At 42.2% G+C, this 20,712-nt stretch overlaps 2 protein-coding genes and 1 long non-coding RNA gene across 4 annotated transcripts; 2 read left to right on the forward strand and 1 right to left on the reverse strand.

Moving 5' to 3' along the window:
- Positions 1-915: 915 nt before the first annotated feature.
- LOC146699434 (lysosomal thioesterase PPT2-like) lies at positions 916-7,018 on the forward strand. Its single transcript, XM_085472357.1, has 8 exons — positions 916-1,213; positions 2,569-2,722; positions 3,223-3,318; positions 3,446-3,553; positions 3,634-3,717; positions 3,798-3,882; positions 4,659-4,713; positions 5,832-7,018. Exons 1-8 carry the CDS (start codon positions 1,049-1,051, stop codon positions 5,973-5,975), a joined length of 891 nt encoding a protein of 296 aa, XP_085328483.1. The 5' UTR covers positions 916-1,048; the 3' UTR covers positions 5,976-7,018.
- LOC146699435 (uncharacterized) lies at positions 5,079-7,838 on the reverse strand. Its single transcript, XR_014922824.1, has 3 exons — positions 7,775-7,838; positions 5,838-5,950; positions 5,079-5,536 (listed from the first exon to the last, which is right to left on the reverse strand). It is a non-coding gene; the product is annotated as an uncharacterized LOC146699435 (long non-coding RNA).
- Positions 7,839-7,892: 54 nt separating this feature from the next.
- Positions 7,893-19,767, forward strand: LOC146699436 (uncharacterized). 2 transcript variants are annotated; one of them, XM_085472355.1, is made up of 11 exons: positions 7,893-7,949; positions 10,946-11,172; positions 11,246-12,252; positions 12,476-12,622; positions 14,577-14,657; positions 15,673-15,777; positions 16,039-16,188; positions 16,479-16,637; positions 17,500-17,652; positions 18,199-18,384; positions 19,214-19,767. In XM_085472355.1, the coding sequence occupies exons 2-11, from the start codon at positions 11,001-11,003 to the stop codon at positions 19,316-19,318; spliced, it is 2,265 nt and encodes a 754-aa protein (XP_085328481.1). In that variant the 5' UTR covers positions 7,893-7,949; positions 10,946-11,000; the 3' UTR covers positions 19,319-19,767. The 2 variants fall into 2 exon arrangements, with proteins under 2 accessions (XP_085328481.1, XP_085328482.1); XM_085472356.1 differs by having other exon boundaries at positions 12,479-12,622.
- Positions 19,768-20,712: the final 945 nt, after the last annotated feature.

The raw sequence follows: 20,712 nt of genomic DNA on the forward strand, positions 1-20,712 counted from the left end.
TTATTCTTCCACCTGCTCCATACTCTCACTACAGGTCACAATATCATCTGCAGAGTCCTGCCTGATCTCACATGTCAGCCTGTCTTTCCACTTTCATAAGAGATCATAAAATAAGGTATATATTCTCTGACAAAACACTATGAAAAAAGTAAACAGGGGAAAGTATAACATGTTATCAGAAGTAGAATCTGCGAAGAAAATGGCGTTGAATACACCGGGCATAGCCTCACATACAGTACTGTCCTGTGTCTTTGTCGAATCTATGTTTCCAGCTTCTTCAATTCATATTATGATTTTTAGAGATATTTCACAACCAGAACTCAATTTCCCAATTCTTTTATTGTAAACAAAAATCTTTAGGTTCTGGCTTTTAGTTGGACAACAATTTTAAAGCTTATTGTTTCTGATCACAATTAAACATGACAAAAACACGCGGCTTTTACAAGTGGTACATGATGAGTCAATATAAAGTTATATTAGCTGAGCCACTGATCCACCCCAACTTCCTGCTATTATAATAACAGTCTAACACACACAATATCACCACCACCAACAGACTTAATGCTAAGACAGACAACTTTAATTTAAACAAACAAACGTTCACGTCACTTGTAACATGAAGTCAAACACATGAACAGAAGCAAGAGATGAGCAGCAACGTGATGTTAACGTATGCCTTGTGTGTATTTGTGAGTTCATCTAACAGATGAAAATATAAATTAAAAAACTTTCATTTATTAAAATGCAACATTTTTTTAATTGTCTCAAATTAATTATAAGTGAGTAAAAGGTCGAAAAGACTTTTGCTTTATCGATGGGGTTCAGACCGTTGAATGTTGAAGGGGTGTGATTCTGTAAAAGCGGATGTGGCCTGTGGAAAAAATACATGTGTATAAAGAGGAAGCAGCTCGCGCTCATGTATGGTTGGTTGTCAGTATGAAGAGAGCCGTAGTCCCTCATCGGCCGTATTAACGACACCACCTCAGGTCAAAGTCCTCGGGATCATCTACAGCCCCCCGCACTGCTTCTCACCTGTATCCGGGCGGAGATGAAGTGTCCACGGGTAGCCGCAGGGTCGCGTGGCCCGATGCTGCTGCTGCTGCTGCTGGTGGTCGCAGGTGTTTGCGTGGACAGCTATAAACCAGTCATCATCGTGCATGGCATCTTTGATGGACCACAGCAGTTCCAGAACCTGTCAAGGTTCATAAAGAAGGTAGGACCGCGCACAGCGTGCGACATCTCTGCTGCAGAACAACAAGGCTCGAAAACAGCTCCAAATGCGTTAGAGCCGCTTTATTTACCACAGGAATTAAAAGTGGTGTATTATTCGTGCTTGTGGTGATGTCTTTACTTTGATGTGTTTTGTGCAAACTTGTATGTGCACAAAGACTCACGGGCCTGTTAATGTTCGATATTAGAGTCTTAAGGCCGTCCTGTTGTGTCCACGGTTGCGTTTAGACTTTGGTTTTTCGGGGATGTGTTTCTGGTGGAAGTGTTTAGCTATTAACGGACCGCAGGACTCGGGCTCAGTGATTAACGTCTCCAGGCCAAGTTCATGTTCAGAGTAGCTGTTCAAATTTAAAACCAGTTTTCCTGCGTTGTCTCTAGAGCGGTACTAAAAACTGCGTACAAGCATGTTTACATATTTATTATAAAATAATGAAAATGTGTTTTCAAGTTCGAGGCTTGTCCTCATTTGCACACGCAGTCAAAACAAGTTTGTATCATTTTCTCGGTTGACTTTCAGTAACTTTGGGGCAACAAGTCTGCATATTTTTCGACTAAAGCCAACTTTATCAAACATTACAGTTCACAACAGTGATTTTATTTTATTTTTTTTAATAATAAATAAACTGGTACTCACACAGAGCTTTCCTGTTCTATTTGAGCATTAAAAACATTTTCAGGTGCTTTTAACCGAACTAACACTCACACTCTTATGGATGCTGGGATCCAGCCGCCAAGCTGTTGATTGACAGAGAACAATGCTAAAAGGGGGTAAGTCTGATCATTAAGTACTAGTTATTAGAACTCAGTGATCACGCTTAAAGATTTACTTCTTTGACTTACATTTCAAGTTAAAAGACTTTTGAAATGATTACTTTTTAAACTGGATTTGCTCCGAGTATCTTTTGCACGGGATGTTCTGACTGTATTCTGTCACCGCAGCAGGCAGATAATGTGCTTATGATTCTATGCTTGTTATTATTCATCCAAAACCATATAAACTACAGTTGTGCGCTCGACTGTTGTTTGATCCTTTCCAAAGACGAATGAAAAGCCCCCAAAGTGTCTCTTGTAAGTGAGCAATAGGAAGGAATATCTCATCAGTCATGATATTAGATCACGTGTTCAGTCTGTTCAAGCAGCCTTAAAAGTACTAAGTGAAATTCAGCAAATGGTTTCCAGTTAGCGATTTCTGTTCCTCTGTGTCTTTCATTTCCTCAGGATCAGTTTTGACTTAAGAGTTCTGCATTCGAGCACCTGGCTGAAGATTTATGACAGCTGATGTTTCCCCTCATTGTGCCAAAAGTTTTACTTCCACTTCAATTTCTTTGCACTTCTCAGGTGCATCCAGGCACTGAGGTCACAGTGATCGACTTGTACGACGACCTGTTGAGTCTGCAGCCGCTGTGGAAGCAGGTCCCAGACTTCAGGCAGTCCTTCAACTCCATCATGAAAAATGCTCCTGATGGTGTCCATCTTCTGTGCTTTTCACAAGGTGCTCCTGCCGTACAATTAAACATTTAATAGAAAAACAGATTTGATAGAAAAATAACAAAAACATAGTCTTATAGCGTTGATGCCCACCTGACAACTGAGAAATAAAGGTCCAATTCTGGGGACTTAGAAGGTCCACATTTAGAGTTTGGAGAGGTGGTAAAGTCATAATTTAGAGGATTTTCATCCAGGAGACAATAGTTTATATCCCACTGGGACTTTTTGAATTTTGAATTTAGCTTTTACTTTGTCTGTGTGATTGATTTAATTTTTTAAAATTAATTATTGTTATCATGTTTTAACTTTTATTCATTGGTTAGGTTTAAGCAAGTTTAGGTAAAAATACGACACATCACACTCTTCCACTTCTAGCCGCTGGTTCATCTCTATCGTAGTACGCAGTAGTTATATAGAGAAACTGCATAATAGTGAGGACTGATGAATTTAAGGTAGAAATTTCTGAAGCTGAGACTCATTTTTAGTTTCTTTTTTTCCATGAAGGTGGTCTAATTTGTCGAGCACTTCTCTCCACGACTCCCAACCACAACGTGCACACCTTCATTTCACTTTCATCCCCACTGGCTGGACAGTACGGAGGTCAGAGAGCTTTTAAAAACTTGTCTGCATAAGCTTCAACATTTAAAGAATGTGAGCTTTTTAACACACTTCTCATTATTCGCCAGGATGTTTAAGATGAACTTGATCTTATCCTCTTACTCCACAGACACAGACTACCTGCAGAAGGTATTCCACAAAACCTTAAAGAAGAATGTGCATTTTATCTGCTACAACAAATTCGGTCAAAAAGTGTCTATTTGTGACTACTGGAACGGTGAGAAAACAAGAGTTCTTCAGATTTAACTGAAGACAGTCTGCACATTTACTGAAAGATAAAACATATTTTGTCCACAGACCCTCACCAAAGACTCAGCTACCTGCGGAACAACATCTTTCTGCCTCTCCTTAATGGTGAACGACCTCACAGTGACATGACAGGTATTGGATCTGGTTTAGTCATCATATGCACTGGTTAGCACGAAAACAAACGTTCATGCCTTTGGCTTTTCCTTTCACAGCGTGGAGGGAAAACTTCCTGCAAATCGAGAAGTTGGTGCTAATTGGAGGACCGGATGATGGTGTCATCACACCGTGGCAGTCAAGGTCTCACTGTCATCAGCTTTACAGCGCACACTCTTTGTTCTCTTTCATTTACATTTTATAAATGAGAGGTGGCTCATTATGTCACACTGACGAGACTGTTTGAAAAAAATTGACCCATCAATTTCCTTCTGTTGGCTTTCAATCAATCGAAAAAATCCTGACATGAATTTTGGAGGAACAAAATTTCCTGTAGTGCATTCTGCTGCTTGTGGGCCACAAAGCAGCACTTTATGTGATGGTCACCTTAAGATGCATGTCGGTCCTTTTCAATATTGGATTCAAAGTACAATATTTGTATTCAGTTGCACTCAGGTCAGTCAGGTCCCACCTTCAGACTCACAAACAGTTCCTCCCCCTGAGCCATTCATCCCCCCACTCACCTCACTGCTCTGAGCCAGGGTCTGAGCCAGAGTAACCCTCATCACTCAGGCCAGACCAAGTCTTTTCTTTGCACTTTGCAACTGTTTTCTTCTCAAATGTGTGCCTTTCTCTTATGTTTGTGCACATTTCTTCTGATTGCTATTTATTCCTGCTGTCTGCTAATAAAACTTTATTCCAGAACAGTTATGTGGAGCACGCACAATTTCGTTATACATGTACAATGACAATAAAGGGCTATTCTATCCTATCCTATACTAAAACTGTAAAGATACTCGGTTTGGAGACAACAACGTTTTTACCAGCAAAGCCTTCGATGTGTTTGCAAAGTGATCAGTTCGTGGTAAAAGTTATGAAACATCTTTACCTGAAACAACTGCTTCCTTTTTTCTGTGCAGCCACTTCGGATTCTATGACAGCAGCGAAAACGTCGTAGAAATGCAGAAGCAGGAGGTTAGTGGCAAACTGAAGTGCTGCCTGTACAACACACTTCATTTTTATTGAGGTGTAGCTAAAAACACAGTCCTGCTGTAGGTTTTCACTTAATGACTGACATAATATTAAGTCTGTTACAGAGGTGTTGATTCAGCTTTGTGGAAATTGGTGGTGTTTCTTAGTTGTGCTGCATTATACAGTCCATGTTTTATTTATGAATTGAGAATAGATGGATGGATGTGTGGCAAAGCTGAATCATTTGTCTGCTGTATCTTATTATCTCATAGCAGAGCTACTTTTAGTGACATTCACAGCATGCAAGTGTGGCAGGATATTATACACATTTTCTTTAACACACACACACAAATGTTGAAGGGAGGAAATTAAGGATGAACAGATCATTTTATTAGCAAAATAAAAATACTCAGGGTGGTTGATGGGGAGGGAGTGGTGGTGGAATTGAGGCTGAAAGGAAGGTGGCTCAGTCTGCTGAGGAGAGATGAAGGGAGAGACGGGTGGAGCTAGGTGCAGAGGTTTCAAAGCTGAGCCAGAGGAGGAAGAGGAGGAAGGCAGAGGCTGGAGTCAGGCAGGGAACAGAACATACAATTTGTGCAGATGCTCCAAAGGTAGGAATACTTCATTTTGGAGTTCTCCTCCCACCAACATGTTCCAGCAGTGTATCACACCTCTATCATGCATCACAGGTAAAAAATGCTTTTGAAAAAGGACGCGCCTGTGCGTCTTCAGTCGTAGCTCCTGCAGCAAGCCTCCTCTGTTGTCTGTCACCAGACGTGTTTTAGGAATCGAGACGTTCTTCAAAATGGAGTAATGAGATTGTTTTCTGGATAAACAGGTAGGAGGATCGAAGGGGCACAAATGTGAGAAATGAGAATGAGCACACAAAGAAAACCAGAAGTAGGCACAGGAAGTTTAAGAAAGAACTCAAAACTAAAGGATGTTACAGAGACCAACTCAAAAAAGCTCCTCCTGCTGGACTGCTGTGTTAGACTGCTCTCTTGTAGAGAATAAAATGTTAGCTGAATGTATTTTATTGCAAATGTGTTAAACTAAACACCCTCCACTGTGTTCATTCAAAAACACAACTTGAATCATGTCATTTCCTTCTGCCCTCTCAGTTTTACCTGAACGATGCGTTTGGGCTGAAGACGCTGGACCAACGTGGCGACTTGGTGACGTGTGTTCATTCGGGGGTGAAGCACACAACCTGGCACTCCAACTTCACAGTGTTCAGGAACTGCATGGAGAAGTGGCTCACATAAAAACTCTCCAACAGTAAAACCGTGGACGTCCGTCCACATGTGAATACTTTTAGTGCGATCAAAGAAAACAATGATTTAACTCCTGTCTGTGCAAATGTGCAGGATTTGTGCTTACTGCACTATTCATACTGCACAACTGACTGCTGTAAATTTTTAAAAAGGTTTTTATTTTATTAACATGATTTGCTTATATAAGTGTATAAGTTGCATTTATAATCAGCTTTCAGGTTATGATGAACTATCTCTTTATAAGCCATCTTATTTAATGTTTTAACGTTTTCCACTGATCAGTGTTGATAATAACTATCTATGAAACATCTTTTAAACTGTTGTTTTTGTCTGATTCACAGAAGGTGCATTTTGTACACAGCCAAAACTTTGTGATCCTTTTTTGTACCTTGAGAAGTCCTTAATGGAAATGTCTTGAATATTGAGCGTAGCTGCTGCTCTCATTTCTCATTCTGTACATCCTCACTTCCGCTCCGTGCACCTTCAGATGGCGGTGTAAGGGCAGGAGGTGAGCAATATATACAAGGAGAGAGGAAGTAGTATACTCAGGAGTACAGAGTATAACTAAATGAGACTTCCTGTCCACTGTGTGCTTGCTGTCAGTATCACACCCGTGGTGGTGAAGAATCGGCTGTATGCATAGCTGAGCTCCTGATTAATCACTCAGTGCCCTCTGGTGGAACTGTATTGTAATTTATAACAATGTATTTATATCAAAGCTATTTCCTATTTTCCCCTTCATGAGGTGTATTTCATTATTGCATTAACATATTTCATGAAAACTTGCATCTCTGCAATGCTTGGTCTGGTTCCCCCAGACTGTACAGTCCAGCTAATGACCTGAATGACTTTATTATATGAACTTTTTTCTAAAATGCATTCTCAGAAATTTCTCATATTTTCATGCTTCTCTGTGACTTTAACTGCAGATTTATGATGCTACCTACGATTGTCAAATTTAGCTTTGCTCATAAGAATAGAGACTTAATTACTTTTGAATGTAAACCAGCAAATAATGCTTCTGCCAAACTTTTCTCCAGCGTCTAGTTGAAGTCGTTATTGTAAGTCAACATATTTTCTAGTTAAACAGCAGTGAAAATCTAAACCGGCTCTTTGACCTGGCTTAGATTTTACATACAGTTTGTCCCACTGCTGACACTTCACTCATGATTAGATTAAAGCGTCATGGTGGAGTGTGATCAATCACTTAATCCAATTCATTTTCTCCAACAAGGGTTACTGATTCACAGTCTCACTTTAAATTGTGATTAGCTAATATATTTTTCATTTCATTTTTATAGGAAAAAATTCAATATATTTAATCTTCCATACGCAGTTTTCCCCCTCATAATTATTTCTTACATCCAGATTAGATTCTATGTGACAAAATAGCATAAAAATGACTTAGTATTTGACCCTGCAGCTGAATTACTAAAAAGGTCAGAGTCAAGAAGTGGATCTGTAATAATTAATGATTTTACATCGACTTATTGTGTAACACTACTACTACTACTTAAATATATAAATAAAAACACATTTAAAAAAATAATAATTTAATTTTAGCATTATGTAGCCTACTTTTCATATGAAAAGTACATAATGCGAAAATTAAAAAAGCTTCCATAACAGAAAGGCCGATTGCGTGTCTCATTACATTAGTGAAAGCAGGCGTGGTAGTGGGCCTACGAGTCAGCTCAGAGCCACACGAGAGCAGTAACGATCTTTACTGACTCGCTCCAGCTGTTGCTCTTTAACAGGTATGACGGTGACGTCACTAAGGTGACACCCACCTCTCCTCCTCCTCTCCGGTGTGTTGCAACGCAGCTCCGGCTCAGTTCCCGGTGGAGATTTTTCTGGTTGGAAATCTTTTGTGTCTCCTGCTTCTTTCTTTCTGTCGCGACCATGAAGCTTTCCGCCGGCTCTTTCAAACCTTCCTCCCTCTGAGAGGCCCGCAGGACTTTCAGCGTAAGTTGACACCGATTCGAAAACTTCCCCGTGGATTTGTCTCGTGCTGGATCAACTACGCTGCTTTCACGTTCAATCTCTAGACCTCGGTAGCTTAAAATAGAGGCAGATAGACGGAGTTGAAATGTTTTCCACTAGATGGGGATGGGTTTCCTTTTTGGAAACATGTTGTGGGACGGGACAGGCTGGGGTTTAAAACAGCTGAGCGCCCTTCGAAGGGCGAAAGCTGGAAAGACAGATTCATTCATCGACAGTCTGGCTGCACTTCACTGTCAGCGTGGCTCAAGGTCGACGTGTCCCGCCCTGTGGGGAGCTACTGTAAACAGCCTGTAGCTGCAGACAGCACAGGGCTCAAAACATCCACGGAGGGAACAGAAAGCTGTAAATCAGAGCACCAGTCAGGCTGCTGATAATGTCAGAACGAGTCGTGCTAAGTGTGAAGGCAGCTGGAAAATGCAGACAATTCTCAGCCATCCATTTAAACTTTAAGTCAGGAACACTGTTGCCTATGATGAATGTTGTACCAGAAGAAATTCATTACCTTCTCAGTAAGCTAGTATGCCACTGTGATAGTGGAACTAGATCAACATACTGTAATCTGCAGGGAGGATCCCCAGGGGAAGAATGACGATTGGAGTGAACTTGTAGATGAACAGGTGTTGGTAGGTATGGTGATGGTAGTAGTTTGTGCCAAAAGGCTGGACATGGCTAAAGTGAACATTTCATCAAGACAGAAGGCTTTATGCAACAGTGGGGGAGTATATCTTATGCAAAAGGAACAGTCGGAAAGACAGAATGTAGCTGGGCAGGATTGGGTGTCTGCAGGCTGTAGGATGGCTTTGAAAATGAAGAAGAGAAAGCAAATGAAGGCAGAGGCAAGGATTAAATGGTGGAAGATGATTCAGTGTGGAGCTGGCACAGGCCCTGGGTGATAGGAAAGAGTTACCAAATGACTGAGGAAGCACAGCAGAAGTTTCTTTGGCCTATCCTCTGGGCAGAGGGCTGAGGACAAGAAGACTTGGTGGTGGAATGAGGAAGTACAAGAAGGTATTCGACGAAAAAATGGTATAGTCAGGGAGATGAAGTCTGTAGACAGAAGTACTAAAAAGCTAAGTGTACAGCAAAGGAAAAGTAAGTTTTGTTTGAGGCTGAACACTAAGGAAGGAGATAAGGACTTGTAATGGTTGGCTAGGCAGAGAAGTCAAGCTAGAAAGGATGTGCAGCAGGCTAGAGTGATTCAGAATAGAGATGGAGCTTTCATAACATTCTAAGAGAGTGTGCTAGGAAGATGGAAGAAGTACTTTGAGGAGCTGATGACTGAAGAAAAGGAGAAAGAGAGGAGGGTTACTAGGATGGATGGAGGAAAGCTAGAGAATGAGGAAGTGCAGAGGATTAAAAGAAAGTGAGGGCAGCTATGAAGAGTGTAAAGGTGGTTTGCCCCGATGACAAACCTGTGGAGCTATGGTGATGTCAGAGACAGCAGTTAAGTTTCTAATCAGATTGTTCAACAGAATCTTGGATCTACTCATCCATTTCAACAATAAGGTTGATGTGCAAAGTTGTAGTAACAGAAGGATGAAGATGATGAGCCACACACTAGAGATATGGGAAAGAATTGTTGAAGCTAGGTTAAGAAGAGAGGTGAGGAACAGTGAGCATCAGTGCGGCTTCATTCTGAGAAAGAGCTCCACACACCTGATGTTTACTTTGAGAGTGTTGATGGAGAAGCATAGAGAAGAGAGGGTCAAAGGTTGACAGGTGAGGTAAGGCAGAAGTCTCTGCATCATGTTGTCAGACAACACTGTGACCTGTAGTTGGAGTAGGTGGAGGTATGCTGTGGACAGAAGAGGAGTGAAGGTCAATTGAACCAAAACCGAATACGTGTGTGAAGGAGCGGGATTTAGGTGGTGTGGTGAACATGCAAGGAGCAGAGACAATAAAAGTAGCTGTTTAAATACCTGTTGTTGAGAATGCAGGCAGGGTGGAGTGGGTGGAGACGGGCGTCAGGGTGATTTGTGACAGAAGGATAGCAGGCAGAGAGAAAGGGACGGTTTTACGATATGGTAGGGAGACCTGCTGTGAGACGGTGGTGCTGAGCTGGTGGCGGAGTTGAAGGTGTTAAAGCTGTCATTGGGAGCGACGGCTCAGGTCGAGCATTTTTGAAACAAAGTTAGAGAGACGAGGCTGAGGTGGCTTAGACATGTGCACAGGAGGGATGGTGGATATGATGGAGAAAGGATGTTGAAGATGAGCTGCCAGGCATTTATGGATGTAGTGATGGAGGACAAGCAGAGGGTGTGACAGAGGAGGAAGCCAAAGAAGAAGACGGTAATCTGCAGAGCCCTCAAAGTACACTAACATAATAATTTTCTGTTGACACAAAGAAACCAGCTTGAGCGTCTCCTCGTTATGTAAATCCAAACATCATAAAAATGCACAACCCTGTTTCCAGAAATGTTGAGATGTGTAAAAATGATATATATCAAATAAAGAATTGGAGAATAGAGAAAAAACTTCTCTACACAAGGAACAAGGGTGGAAAAATACTAATGTGTGTTATGTTTGGATCCTCAAGCTGCAATTACATTAAAACACACATGGTTCTGTAGTGGAAATCACTTTGTGGGCTTACAACAGACCAGTGCTGGAACCATAAATGGAAGTTAAAACTCCACCAAGCAAAACAAAAGAAAACAAAAAGAGGCCAGAACCCCAGCAGCCCTCTCTGGGCCTCGTTTGTGATATGGGTGGAAGTAAAAGCTTCCTGTGGTCTGATCAATCAAAATCCAAAATTGTGTTTGGAAATCTTGGAATTTTTGCCCTCCAGGCCAAAAAGGAAATGGATCCAGCTTATGTGTGTAGTTCAAAAGCAAACTTTGTTCTGCCTAATATTGATCATACAGTGTTCACAACACCAGGCCTTCAGTAGTAAATGATGAGAATTTCCATCAGTGTCTGTATGAAACATTTGAGCTAAATTCTGCTTTAATTTACAGTTTCCTCGTCTATTGGACAACAAGGGGAAGAAGTCCATCCATCCATCTGTCCAAGATGTCCTCCAGAAGTAAAAATGACCAGTGCCAAATATGTGGCGGAGCTCTCCAGGGAAACCAACGGCGGTGGCTGTTTGGGGGCCAGAATAAGAAAACTGGTCAGCCTCAGACCCCAACAGGGTCGTTGAGAGGAGGGAGCCGGTCCCGGTCATCACAGAGCAGCTCCTGGGGTGAGTATAGAGCTTAATAAATGCTTAACATATTGTAATAGTGTAAAAGTAAACATTTTGTTTCTCTTCACAGGCAGCACGTTATCTCTTGGTTCCTCCGTTTCTCTCTCCAAGTCCCTGATGTCCGTGAGCTCCCCCTCCAAGAGCGTGGATCTGCTCACGGTGTTGACCCACATACTGGGGCAGTCTGTACCACGGGGCGGCGGGCAGGGGGAGTTTGTATGTGGCAAATGCGTGTGCCTGCTAGAACGCGTGTTCAAGTTTGACACGGTCATAGCCAGGGTGAGGGTGCTTTCGTCTGAGCGCCTTCAGAAGCTGACGCATGAGAGGGACAAAATCAGACAGTGGGTGCGCCAAAACTACTGCCACAGGCATCTGCAGGACTTTCAGAGCAGGAGCAGCACCAGCGAGGAGGAAGGAGAGGTGGAGAAGGAAGGCTACAGGGAGATGCTCAAGGAGAATATGGCGCTTTCAGAGTACGAGTGCTGGTCAGAGAAGTGGGACACGTGTCCGTATTTTATCAGAACGGGGAAAAGATGCAGAAAAGGGAAGGGGTGCGAAGGTTGCGATTCCTTACGGGTGTCCGACTCTGATTACGAGTCAGTTTGTGGGGTTCCTCGTCACATGCCTTTCCAGCCCTTCTCCCCGTTGTCCCAGGATAGATCCCAGAGCGTGCCCCTCCACTGGCAGAGGGTGCCATCCGTCAACTCCAGCCCAGCCTCCCTGGCAGGGTCCAGTCTCTCGTTACGAGCTCCTTCCCACACGGAGTCCATTCAGTCTCTTGATTCTCTGGACGGGAATGACCCCTTTGATTCAGCAAGTGATCAGTCAGTCAACTTCATGCTGAGAGAGCTGAGAAGTATTGGAGGGAAGCCGGTCAGTTCGCCGTCAGGAAGTAAAATCCCCGTTCTGGGCAAAAGGGATGGGAGGTACCTGGGAAAAATCGAGGAGACTGCATCACCCACAGTGACCAGGGTGCTGAACTTTAGGGATGTGGAGAACGGAGGGGATGAAACGGATGAAGAGAATGGGGATGTCCTAACATTGCTGAGGGACGAGTTCATGCCTCTTCACCGAGAGGTGAGTGTGCTGTAGAAGATCATGCAGGCCTGGATGAACTTTGAGCAGTTGCCATGTGTGCTAGTAGCTGTAAATATTGACCGTGGCTGCAATAGTTTATCCAGGAACAGCTGCAGCTTGTCCAAACATCCAACATGATTAGAATTACACGCGTTACTTTTCTTTGTGTATTGCATAATAGCCCACACCGTGTTTATTGTGAGGCTTTTTTATTTTATTTTAGAAGACTACTGATAGAGTTCATCATGGTATCCGGCACCTAAAAGGCCAACTTGACCAAGCTGCATCCCGCATCAGGACCCTGGAGGCTGAGCTGAAACATGGGAGAAGCAAACAAGTGGAAGTCAACGGATCACAAGACTGGGCCCCTGTAAGCTTTCAGTTTGTTCTTTAGATGTTGAATAATAAAATGAATCCAGTTTTCAGTTTGAAAAAAGCTTTAGAGTCCCTAAAATTTGCGTTCTCTCAAAAGGTCGGCAGGGCCTCTAAGAAAACTGTCCTACTTCTCACTCAATTTGTGACCTCATTGATCTGACACGCTCATTTGATAGTCCTTTATAACGCAGCATCATGTTCATTTGATAAATTATGGTAGGACCGTAACATGGTCCTACTTTAATTCACATGGATGATGAAGTGGGTCATCGGTGTCTTCGGAATTCATAATGTCCGAGTTGAAAAAAACAAACAAAAAGATGGCAACAGTCAAAATTTAAAAGGTGCAGCTTCAGATTGGGATGTCACAGTGGGTAATGTCACAGTGGCATCACACACAGTTTTCTGATTGCCATCATTTCTCTTGTGGATATGAAAGCAAAAGCAAAGCCAGGTGGGAGGTGAAAACATCTCATTCTAGGCTTCGGTAGTCCAAAGGCCAGATTTACTAAGTACTGGTATCTAGACTAGCTTGAAGGGTAAACTGAACGGAGATGCTGCTGATATTGTGATTTAAGAGATATTTATTTATTACCACAGAGTTATTTTTATCCGCTGTCACACGAGGTAAATGTCTCCAGCCTTTTATTTCTAAGAAGAAAAACAGGTTTATTGCAGCAGAGTGACACAGCAGCTCCTCGGTCACATGTGCAAACAGCTCCGTGAGCCACCCTGCGAGTGTTGACCGAGTACAAATATAGCATTATGAAAGGAATGGAGGTTGGGTGGTTGGTTTTGTATCTGTGCAGGGTGTGTCTACATTTCCTCATTTTCAGGTGCACATAAAGACACGCACAACACAAACACACTCACAGCCTCTCACTGGAATCTTCCCTGACCGGTGGAGTTTGCCCCGGGCTCGGTAGTCTTATGATAGGATATCATTAACCGGCCTCATGACCTGTCACAGCGAGGCTGCTGTGTTCACATGGTGAACATTATTAATAATTAATGTGAAATCTCTGAAAACAGCAGCAGGTTTAAACGTGCAGTAACTGATATTTAAGTTACTAATTTATCCCCGAGCAGTTACAGTTTATTTTGTTTTTGTTCTCTTTCCAGGAAACTGATGTTTTTAAATTCAGTACTCGCTCTCTTTTAGCTTTCTTTGATCTCCAGCAGCTCTTGAGGGAAGAATTTTCCTCATGAACAGATGAATGCTTTTTTTTATGTTCCATTAAAAAGCTGAAAACTGCCTCCTGCTGCTTCTGGCTTGTAACTGTAAGAAATGAGCTGAACTGAAACATAAATGAATACAGTCACAACAGCCACCTATTTTCTCATGGCCTCTTCATCACATTATATTGAAACTTTTCAGTTTTAAAGCAGTGTTGGGTGGTTACAGATCAACAAATGAAGAGCTTTTTTCTCTTTGGAAAATTTGGTATTTAATTTCTAAGTTTTGGGGATTTGCAAAAAAACCCAAAACAAAGCTGCCAAGTATTAAATTAAATGGATCCTTACAGAAATGAAATAATAAAAAGGACTAAAGTGCTTATTCTGAGCATATTTAAATATATTTATTAAATGTTTTATGAGTTATCACACAGCAGGTTGGAATAGTTGTAATCACTGTTTAAACAATGCTGAGAATTTTCAGGGATTACTCTGTAGAAAATAAATTTTGTAATTATTATTAGTTTCCTATTAAGTAAATACTTCAAATATTTAATGCGTTTAAGTTCTCAAATAAGAAAATTGGCTTCTCTTTTTTAAAATTATTTTATAAAAGTAGGTAAACTCTGAGCCAATACCATTTCAAACGCACAAAAAAATTATCAATAATGGAAATGGTCGTCTTTAAACTCTCTGATGAGGTACTGGAGTCTGAGCTGTTCCATGGCTTCTCTGTGGCTTTTGAATGAAGCTGTTTGTTCTCTTTCCTCCAGCTGGTCCAGGAGAAGGAGGCTGGCAGCTCCCTGCTGCAGAGCCTCGGCCTCTCCCTGCACAGCCGCGAGCGTCTGATCCAGGTGGGTGAGGTGGAAAGCGTTGCGGCAGCTCGAGCTGCTGCTGCTGAGGCTCCGACTCGAAAGCTCTCTGGAATGTTGTTTTTCTGTGAAGCTGCTGTACGTTTAAAGTGGCAGTGCCAAATCTGTGTGTTCACGAGTGATCGGAGAAAGCTTTCATCATGACTGCCGGTGTTTGTAGCTACTTGTCATGTTGATGATTAACAGCAGGAAAATTTGTGGACTCACAAAAACACAAAACAAAACGGGGCTCACCTAGCAGAAAGATTTTCTTACCTGAGGATTACTGGAGGATCATGGACTGTTAACCATAAATGTCAATATTTTCTTTAAGGATAATGTAATAGGATGGAGCTTTTCAGTTACTAAAACGATTAAAAGATTATCAGTGTCCACATAAAATACAATATGATGATATAATTAGTTGGTTTTACATGTGCTTGTGCACAGAGGCTGCACGTCTCTAGCTTTACACTGGCTCTTTCTCTCTATTCCAGTCTTTATGCTGGGCTAACAAGCTGCTGGCTCCAGCTTACTTTCTCTTTGCCAACCTTATCTGAATCTGAAACTCTTCCATTTAAAATATGCACATACTTTATATTTTTGCATCTAACACTCAAAGTCTGCTTACCTCAGCCGTTTAATGCAGAAACCACTGAGTAAGACAGTAAATATATGCTACAAAAGGAGAACAATGTCCTGTAAAAGCAGCAGAACCAACATAATACTGACATTTTCAGCATTATACTTCATTTTGTGTTGATCCACACCTCTGCCTTCTTTACACTTGAACACTGAGAGTTGTGGTTTTAAACAGATTTGAGCATGTCCGTGTACCTGCTTCTCACTTGCATCCATATCAAGTCATTGCCTCTGGGTATTGTAACTCTCTGTAGTATTTTGCTTTAAAAGCTCGCTGTAATCCTCGTTTAGAAAGGATTTCAATCATTTAACATCCAGAAAATGCAGGTAAAATGTTCACGAATGTGTTCACAGACAGATATTTCCTGTCTTCCAGGAGTGCACGAGTCTGATCAGCAGGCTGTGTGTGGAGGAGGGAGCAGGGACTGAGCTGGCCAACAAGCTGACTGAGAACTTGAGAGAGATTATCTCTGACAACAAGGTTAGAGCTGTGCTGTCTGTCATTCTCATGCTGATTGTTGACATTAAAGCAAAGCTTGCTCTGCTTATGATGACACATGTTACCCGCTCACTGAAGCACGGCGGTTGTCAGCACAAGCAGGCACATTTTTGCTGATAGTCAGCAAACTGAGCTTTCGTGTCCCTGAAAGGGTGGAAGTACTGTGATGGACACTTTTTATTGAGTTCAAAATTATGTTTATTTTCTGTCGATAAGCTGATTGTTTCATTTTCTGATCTTCAGGCTGCGCTGGAGGCTCTGAGGTCTGAAATAACTGAAAAAGAGAAGAGCATGGAGAAGGAGATCGAGGCTCTGTGGAAGGCTGGACGAGACCGAGAGAGAGACTTGGACACCCTCAACACTGTGCTGCAGTGCAACCAGGACATCATCAGTGTAAGACCACACACTGCCACAGGGGTGGTCTCCTGTTTGGCTGTGACTCTATTTCTTTTTGATACGAGGTTAGAGATGCAGGACAACTCGGGGAATATAAAACAATCCTGTCAGCTCCTCTCATGCTGTTTATTTTGCAGGCATGCTCATTCATACATTGCACACATACTGATCTGTTTATTTGGTTACTTTATTTAATTCAAATACTCGCAATTAAACGCAAAACACAACTGCACGCTCAGCACTTTAGTCGCGCTGCATGTACTTGAAGCTCTCTGTTTTTGACTCAGGACCTGCGGGTGGCTCTGGGAGAGAAGGAGCAACTGCTGAAGGAGGTGGAGAAAGAGAGGGAATTGTGGAGGCAGAGAGACGGGGCCCTCACTGCTGTCCTGCAGGAGAAGGAGGCTCTCATCCGCACCTTCAAAGAGCAACTGGAGAAAGGGATGGAGGTAATACACCTGCAGCCAAACAAACCTCTTTGAAGCTTCTCCTTTTACTGTCCTGTGGCCGTAAAACACGAGATATATAAATGTTTTTGCACAGCACTCACAGAAGCAGGGCAGAAAAACCCCTAAAGTAGCCGCGCCCTCCTTAACTGTTGAGGCTCGCTGTAGTCTGCTGATGCTTCAGTGCTTTGAGAGCAAATCTCACATCTCGTTATTGAAGGTTTGTTGGAGCTTTATGCAGAGAGACAGGAACAGCCTGGCACTAGACAGGAAGTCATTGTGCACAGACAGAATGAACCTGCAGTAGCATCAGCAAATCTAGAAAGTGAGCTAGATTGGTTTCTCTGGGTTAGAATTAGATTATGAATTGAATTTATTGAATTTAATCACTATAATGAAAAAGCTTCGCCTGTATTTAGCATGCACATGCACATGAACACAAACACACCCACCAGTCATTAGTGTGCTAACAGTATAATTATGAGCCTGTCTGTGTGCTTATTTAGTCCCCGGGAAACGCTGGGCAATGCCTCCATGCACTGGTGGGCAGTTATCTGAGTTAACTTTGACTAATAACCAAAGCTGCTTCTATGAGGAGCATCAGTCAGATGTGATTAAAACTAGTTAGAAAGGTTCCCCTGCAAGTTTTACTTCTATCAGCATTTTTATGTTTCTGTATTCTCCCCCAGATTTAAAGTCAGGATCTTTTTAGTGCCATGTCTCTCGTATTATTAGGATATGACATGTGGGTTTTTTTTTCTCTGTGTGACTGGATGAACTCTGCATTCCTCCCTCTGTACAGCTAAGCTGAGGTTTGTCAGTAAATACTGTCTTCAGTAAGTAGAAACGTGTCATTTTCTTCCAGGCTCTCTCAGATTCTGTGACTGGCCAGCAGTCAGGGGGGGGCGGGGCTGAACTGGCAGCTATGTTGAAGGATCAAGAGGAAAGCAGCGCCACCTTGTGCCAGGAGGTCACCAAGCTTACAACGACCCTGCAGGAATACCAGGACATGGTGCAGGTGGGAGATTAGCCCGGCCACACGAGTTAATTATTTCAAGTTAATTAGAAAACTGAAAAAGCAAAAAGCCGCTGAGTTTGTGATGAATTTCCACTTTTACCTAATAAGTCTGCATTCAAACACACATTCATAGTTTATAATAGATTATAAGACAGAAACTTTTGAAAATACAGGGAAAAATATTAAATTGTAAACTTTTTAATGTATCAAAAATAATGTGAAAGATAATTAAGTCCTAGCTTCTCTGATCGAGCGGTTAAACTTCTTTTGAATGTACCTTTCCTACAGGTTAGAGCAAGTGATTTACAGAAATGACAGGAAATTTAAAAAATGGAATAACTTAATAATCTAACCAGTAAAAATGCTGCTCTTCCAAAACAATGTGGTGCTTCGTTTTTTAGAAATTGCTTCTAATCAGTGCTGGCTGGAAAACCACACTGAAATTTAAAATGAAATCATCGCCATAAGCTGCCTCCGGTTTGTGACCCTAAAGTTCCACATCACAGCCACAACAAATCTGAGCCGTTCATTCTGCTTTTTCACCAGAGTCAGCAGGAGAGTCACAGTCGGACGGTGTCCTCTCTGACGGCTCAGCTCAGAGACGCTCGGCAGGAGCTGAAGGAGAAGAAGAAGAAGGAGGCGGACCGAGCGCTGCAGAACGACAGGGAGGACAGAGAGCGGGGCGAGAGGAGACTCAGGGACAGCCTGGAGAAGAGGGACAAACTCATCGAGGTAAAGAAGCAATTCGTGCCACTCTGCAGCATTTTAGGCAGCTACTCTGAACGCCTCAAATAATAACAAAAGCTTTAAAATATTTTGCATCTGTGTCAAAATAAATATTAAAAAGCTTTTCATCCCCAGGAAGATGCACTTGTGCTGCACATGCCAGTGTCTCAGAACATTTGAGCTTCATTAACAGCTCAGTACCAACACTGTCAGCGTTTTTGCTCAGCCAATGAGAGCGCTGAACCACTTTATGCACCTGGCAGCTTGATTGGAGGCCATGTTTGTTGAATCCACCCATAGATTTCTGTTCAGGATCCTTTGAGTGCCCCATCTCCTCTCTTTGATAATAATACCGATACTTGATGTTTCTTTAATATTTATTGTTGGGCAAATAATAAGAAGTGAGTGAGTGCCAGTGTTTGTGTATATCCTTGCTGTCATATATGTGAAGACAGAGCACCTGATACAGGGCCTAAGATTTGTAGTGGAAAGCACTGCTGCTTACATCTGCTGCTGATAGACTCCTCACACGACTGCAGTAAAGAATCTGTTCTTTGTTGCGTTCTTTAGGCTTCGTTTTGATCAAAATATCACAGAAAGTATGGAAACACTGCACTAATTTAGGAACTTCTCGAACTTATGAACCTTTCTGTTCGTGTTTCCAAACCGCGAGAAGAATTGTTAAGCTCAGACAGGTGGTTTTTGTTTTTTGCTTGCCACTTGAATTCAAATATTACTTCTTGGTTAAGTTGTCTTCAGTATTGTTGTTCGCAGTAGGAGGAGTACAGAACTAACAATGAACTCGCTGTACTTATGAGTGCTCTTCTTTTTAAAGCAAATCCTTTTGGATGCTGAGGAGCGGGACCATCTGTTCAGAGAGCTGCAGCAGAACCTGCAGAACAAACGTGAGCCTTTGATGGCCGTCAAACACACACTGTGATGGAGGAGGAGGAGGAGCCGGGCTGACACACTGCACCGACGCCATGCAAACTCACTGCACAAAGACGGAGGAGCACTTTGCACTTTCCGCACCTCCTTTCTTCCTCCTGAGCATATTTATCTTGGTGTACATTAAGTCTATTTATATTTATCCTCGCAGATTAATGAGAGTTGAAGGAAAGAAGCTACTTTTCTCTGTGGAGTGAGTGAGGCGGTGTGATTGTTTTCTGGAAGGGGAAATGTTTGGTGTGTCCTCTTGTGGCTGGATGTTTAATACTTGATTCAGATACGAGCAGATTACTGTATAAATGTGATTTTGAATGTAACGGGTTTAGGCAGTGAGATCGTTTCATGCAGCGGGAACATTTCTGAATGGTGTCATTGTCCTTTAGGGCAGGAGCGGGCACAATATCGCTTTAAAAGGTGTTTCTTTTTTTCGGGGGGGGGGGGGGGGGGGGGCTAATTATAATCTTTAAAACTCTTTATGGTGGCGTCTTGTATTCATCTTTTTCCTTAGTACAGAACTGCCTAGTTGCTGTTTACAGTGCTGATGTCACGCTTTGTTAAGTGGAAACGTGCAACCAAAGAAATGTTTTTAACTGTTTTAATTTTCCATTTTTCTTTGTCTCGCTTTCTATTTTTCTGGAATTATTTTCAACCATCTTTAATGTTTACATGTCTCGTATTGTTGGTCGGGAACTGAGACATTTTTTTTCCCCCCATTTTTTGCCTTTTAACTCAAGAGGATTAAAAACTCTGATCCAAATAAGTTCAGTCTGCAGTTCTTGTTATTTTAAACTGCATTTCAACTTGTTCTTTCTTAAAGGGACATTTCACTCCAGAATTAAAGTTCAATCTGCTTACCTTTGGACTGCTCTGCAGTAGTGATCCTTCACTTTAATATAATGTAAGTAAACAGTTCACACTCCATGGTAATCAAAGCAGCAAACCACATGTTTGAAAAACTCAGCAGCAATGTGTCTCTTAAAGTTCACGAGGCAGTTACTTGGAAGAAAAATTCCCAAACCTAACGTGAGCAGTTCCACCAACCCTGAGAAGTGTGCGTCTAACATTACAGCTCAACCAAGAGGGACGGCTTTAATGTTTAGATGCTGTCAGACTGTCGTGAGCACGAGTCGCTCACTGTGGGAAAGTGCACACTTTGATTTACAGTAATACAGCAGGAGTGATTCAGTGCTGTCAGTCAAAGTCGCACAAGCTAAAGCAGACTGCTTTATTTTCCACTTTACTCTGATGTAGATGAGACTTCACAATGCATTCTATCAACTAAAACCATAAACTCATCAGGAAGGCATTTAGGGTCAAAGATCACGGGAGCCACAGGGGGCTTCAGGGAGTCGACCCCTGCTGGTCATTATAGAGAACGCAGGTTTA

This window comes from Copadichromis virginalis, linkage group LG11, assembly GCF_057382275.1.
Source record: "Copadichromis virginalis isolate Kocher_CV1m ecotype Utaka linkage group LG11, C_Virginalis_male_GT1.1, whole genome shotgun sequence".
In the NCBI taxonomy this organism is placed as follows: Eukaryota; Metazoa; Chordata; class Actinopteri; order Cichliformes; family Cichlidae; genus Copadichromis; species Copadichromis virginalis.

Excerpts from the sequence above, each read along its gene's own strand:
- LOC146699436 (XM_085472355.1), top strand. The coding sequence starts at position 11,001 with ATGTCCTCCAGAAGTAAAAATGACCAGTGCCAAATATGTGGCGGAGCT. Across the intron at positions 15,778-16,038 it reads AGATTATCTCTGACAACAAG|GCTGCGCTGGAGGCTCTGAG; the intron begins GTTAGAGCTGTG and ends TCTGATCTTCAG. Across the intron at positions 17,653-18,198 it reads AATACCAGGACATGGTGCAG|AGTCAGCAGGAGAGTCACAG; the intron begins GTGGGAGATTAG and ends CTTTTTCACCAG.
- LOC146699434 (XM_085472357.1), top strand. The coding sequence starts at position 1,049 with ATGAAGTGTCCACGGGTAGCCGCAGGGTCGCGTGGCCCGATGCTGCTG. Across the intron at positions 3,554-3,633 it reads TATTTGTGACTACTGGAACG|ACCCTCACCAAAGACTCAGC; the intron begins GTGAGAAAACAA and ends TTTTGTCCACAG. Across the intron at positions 3,718-3,797 it reads ACCTCACAGTGACATGACAG|CGTGGAGGGAAAACTTCCTG; the intron begins GTATTGGATCTG and ends TTCCTTTCACAG.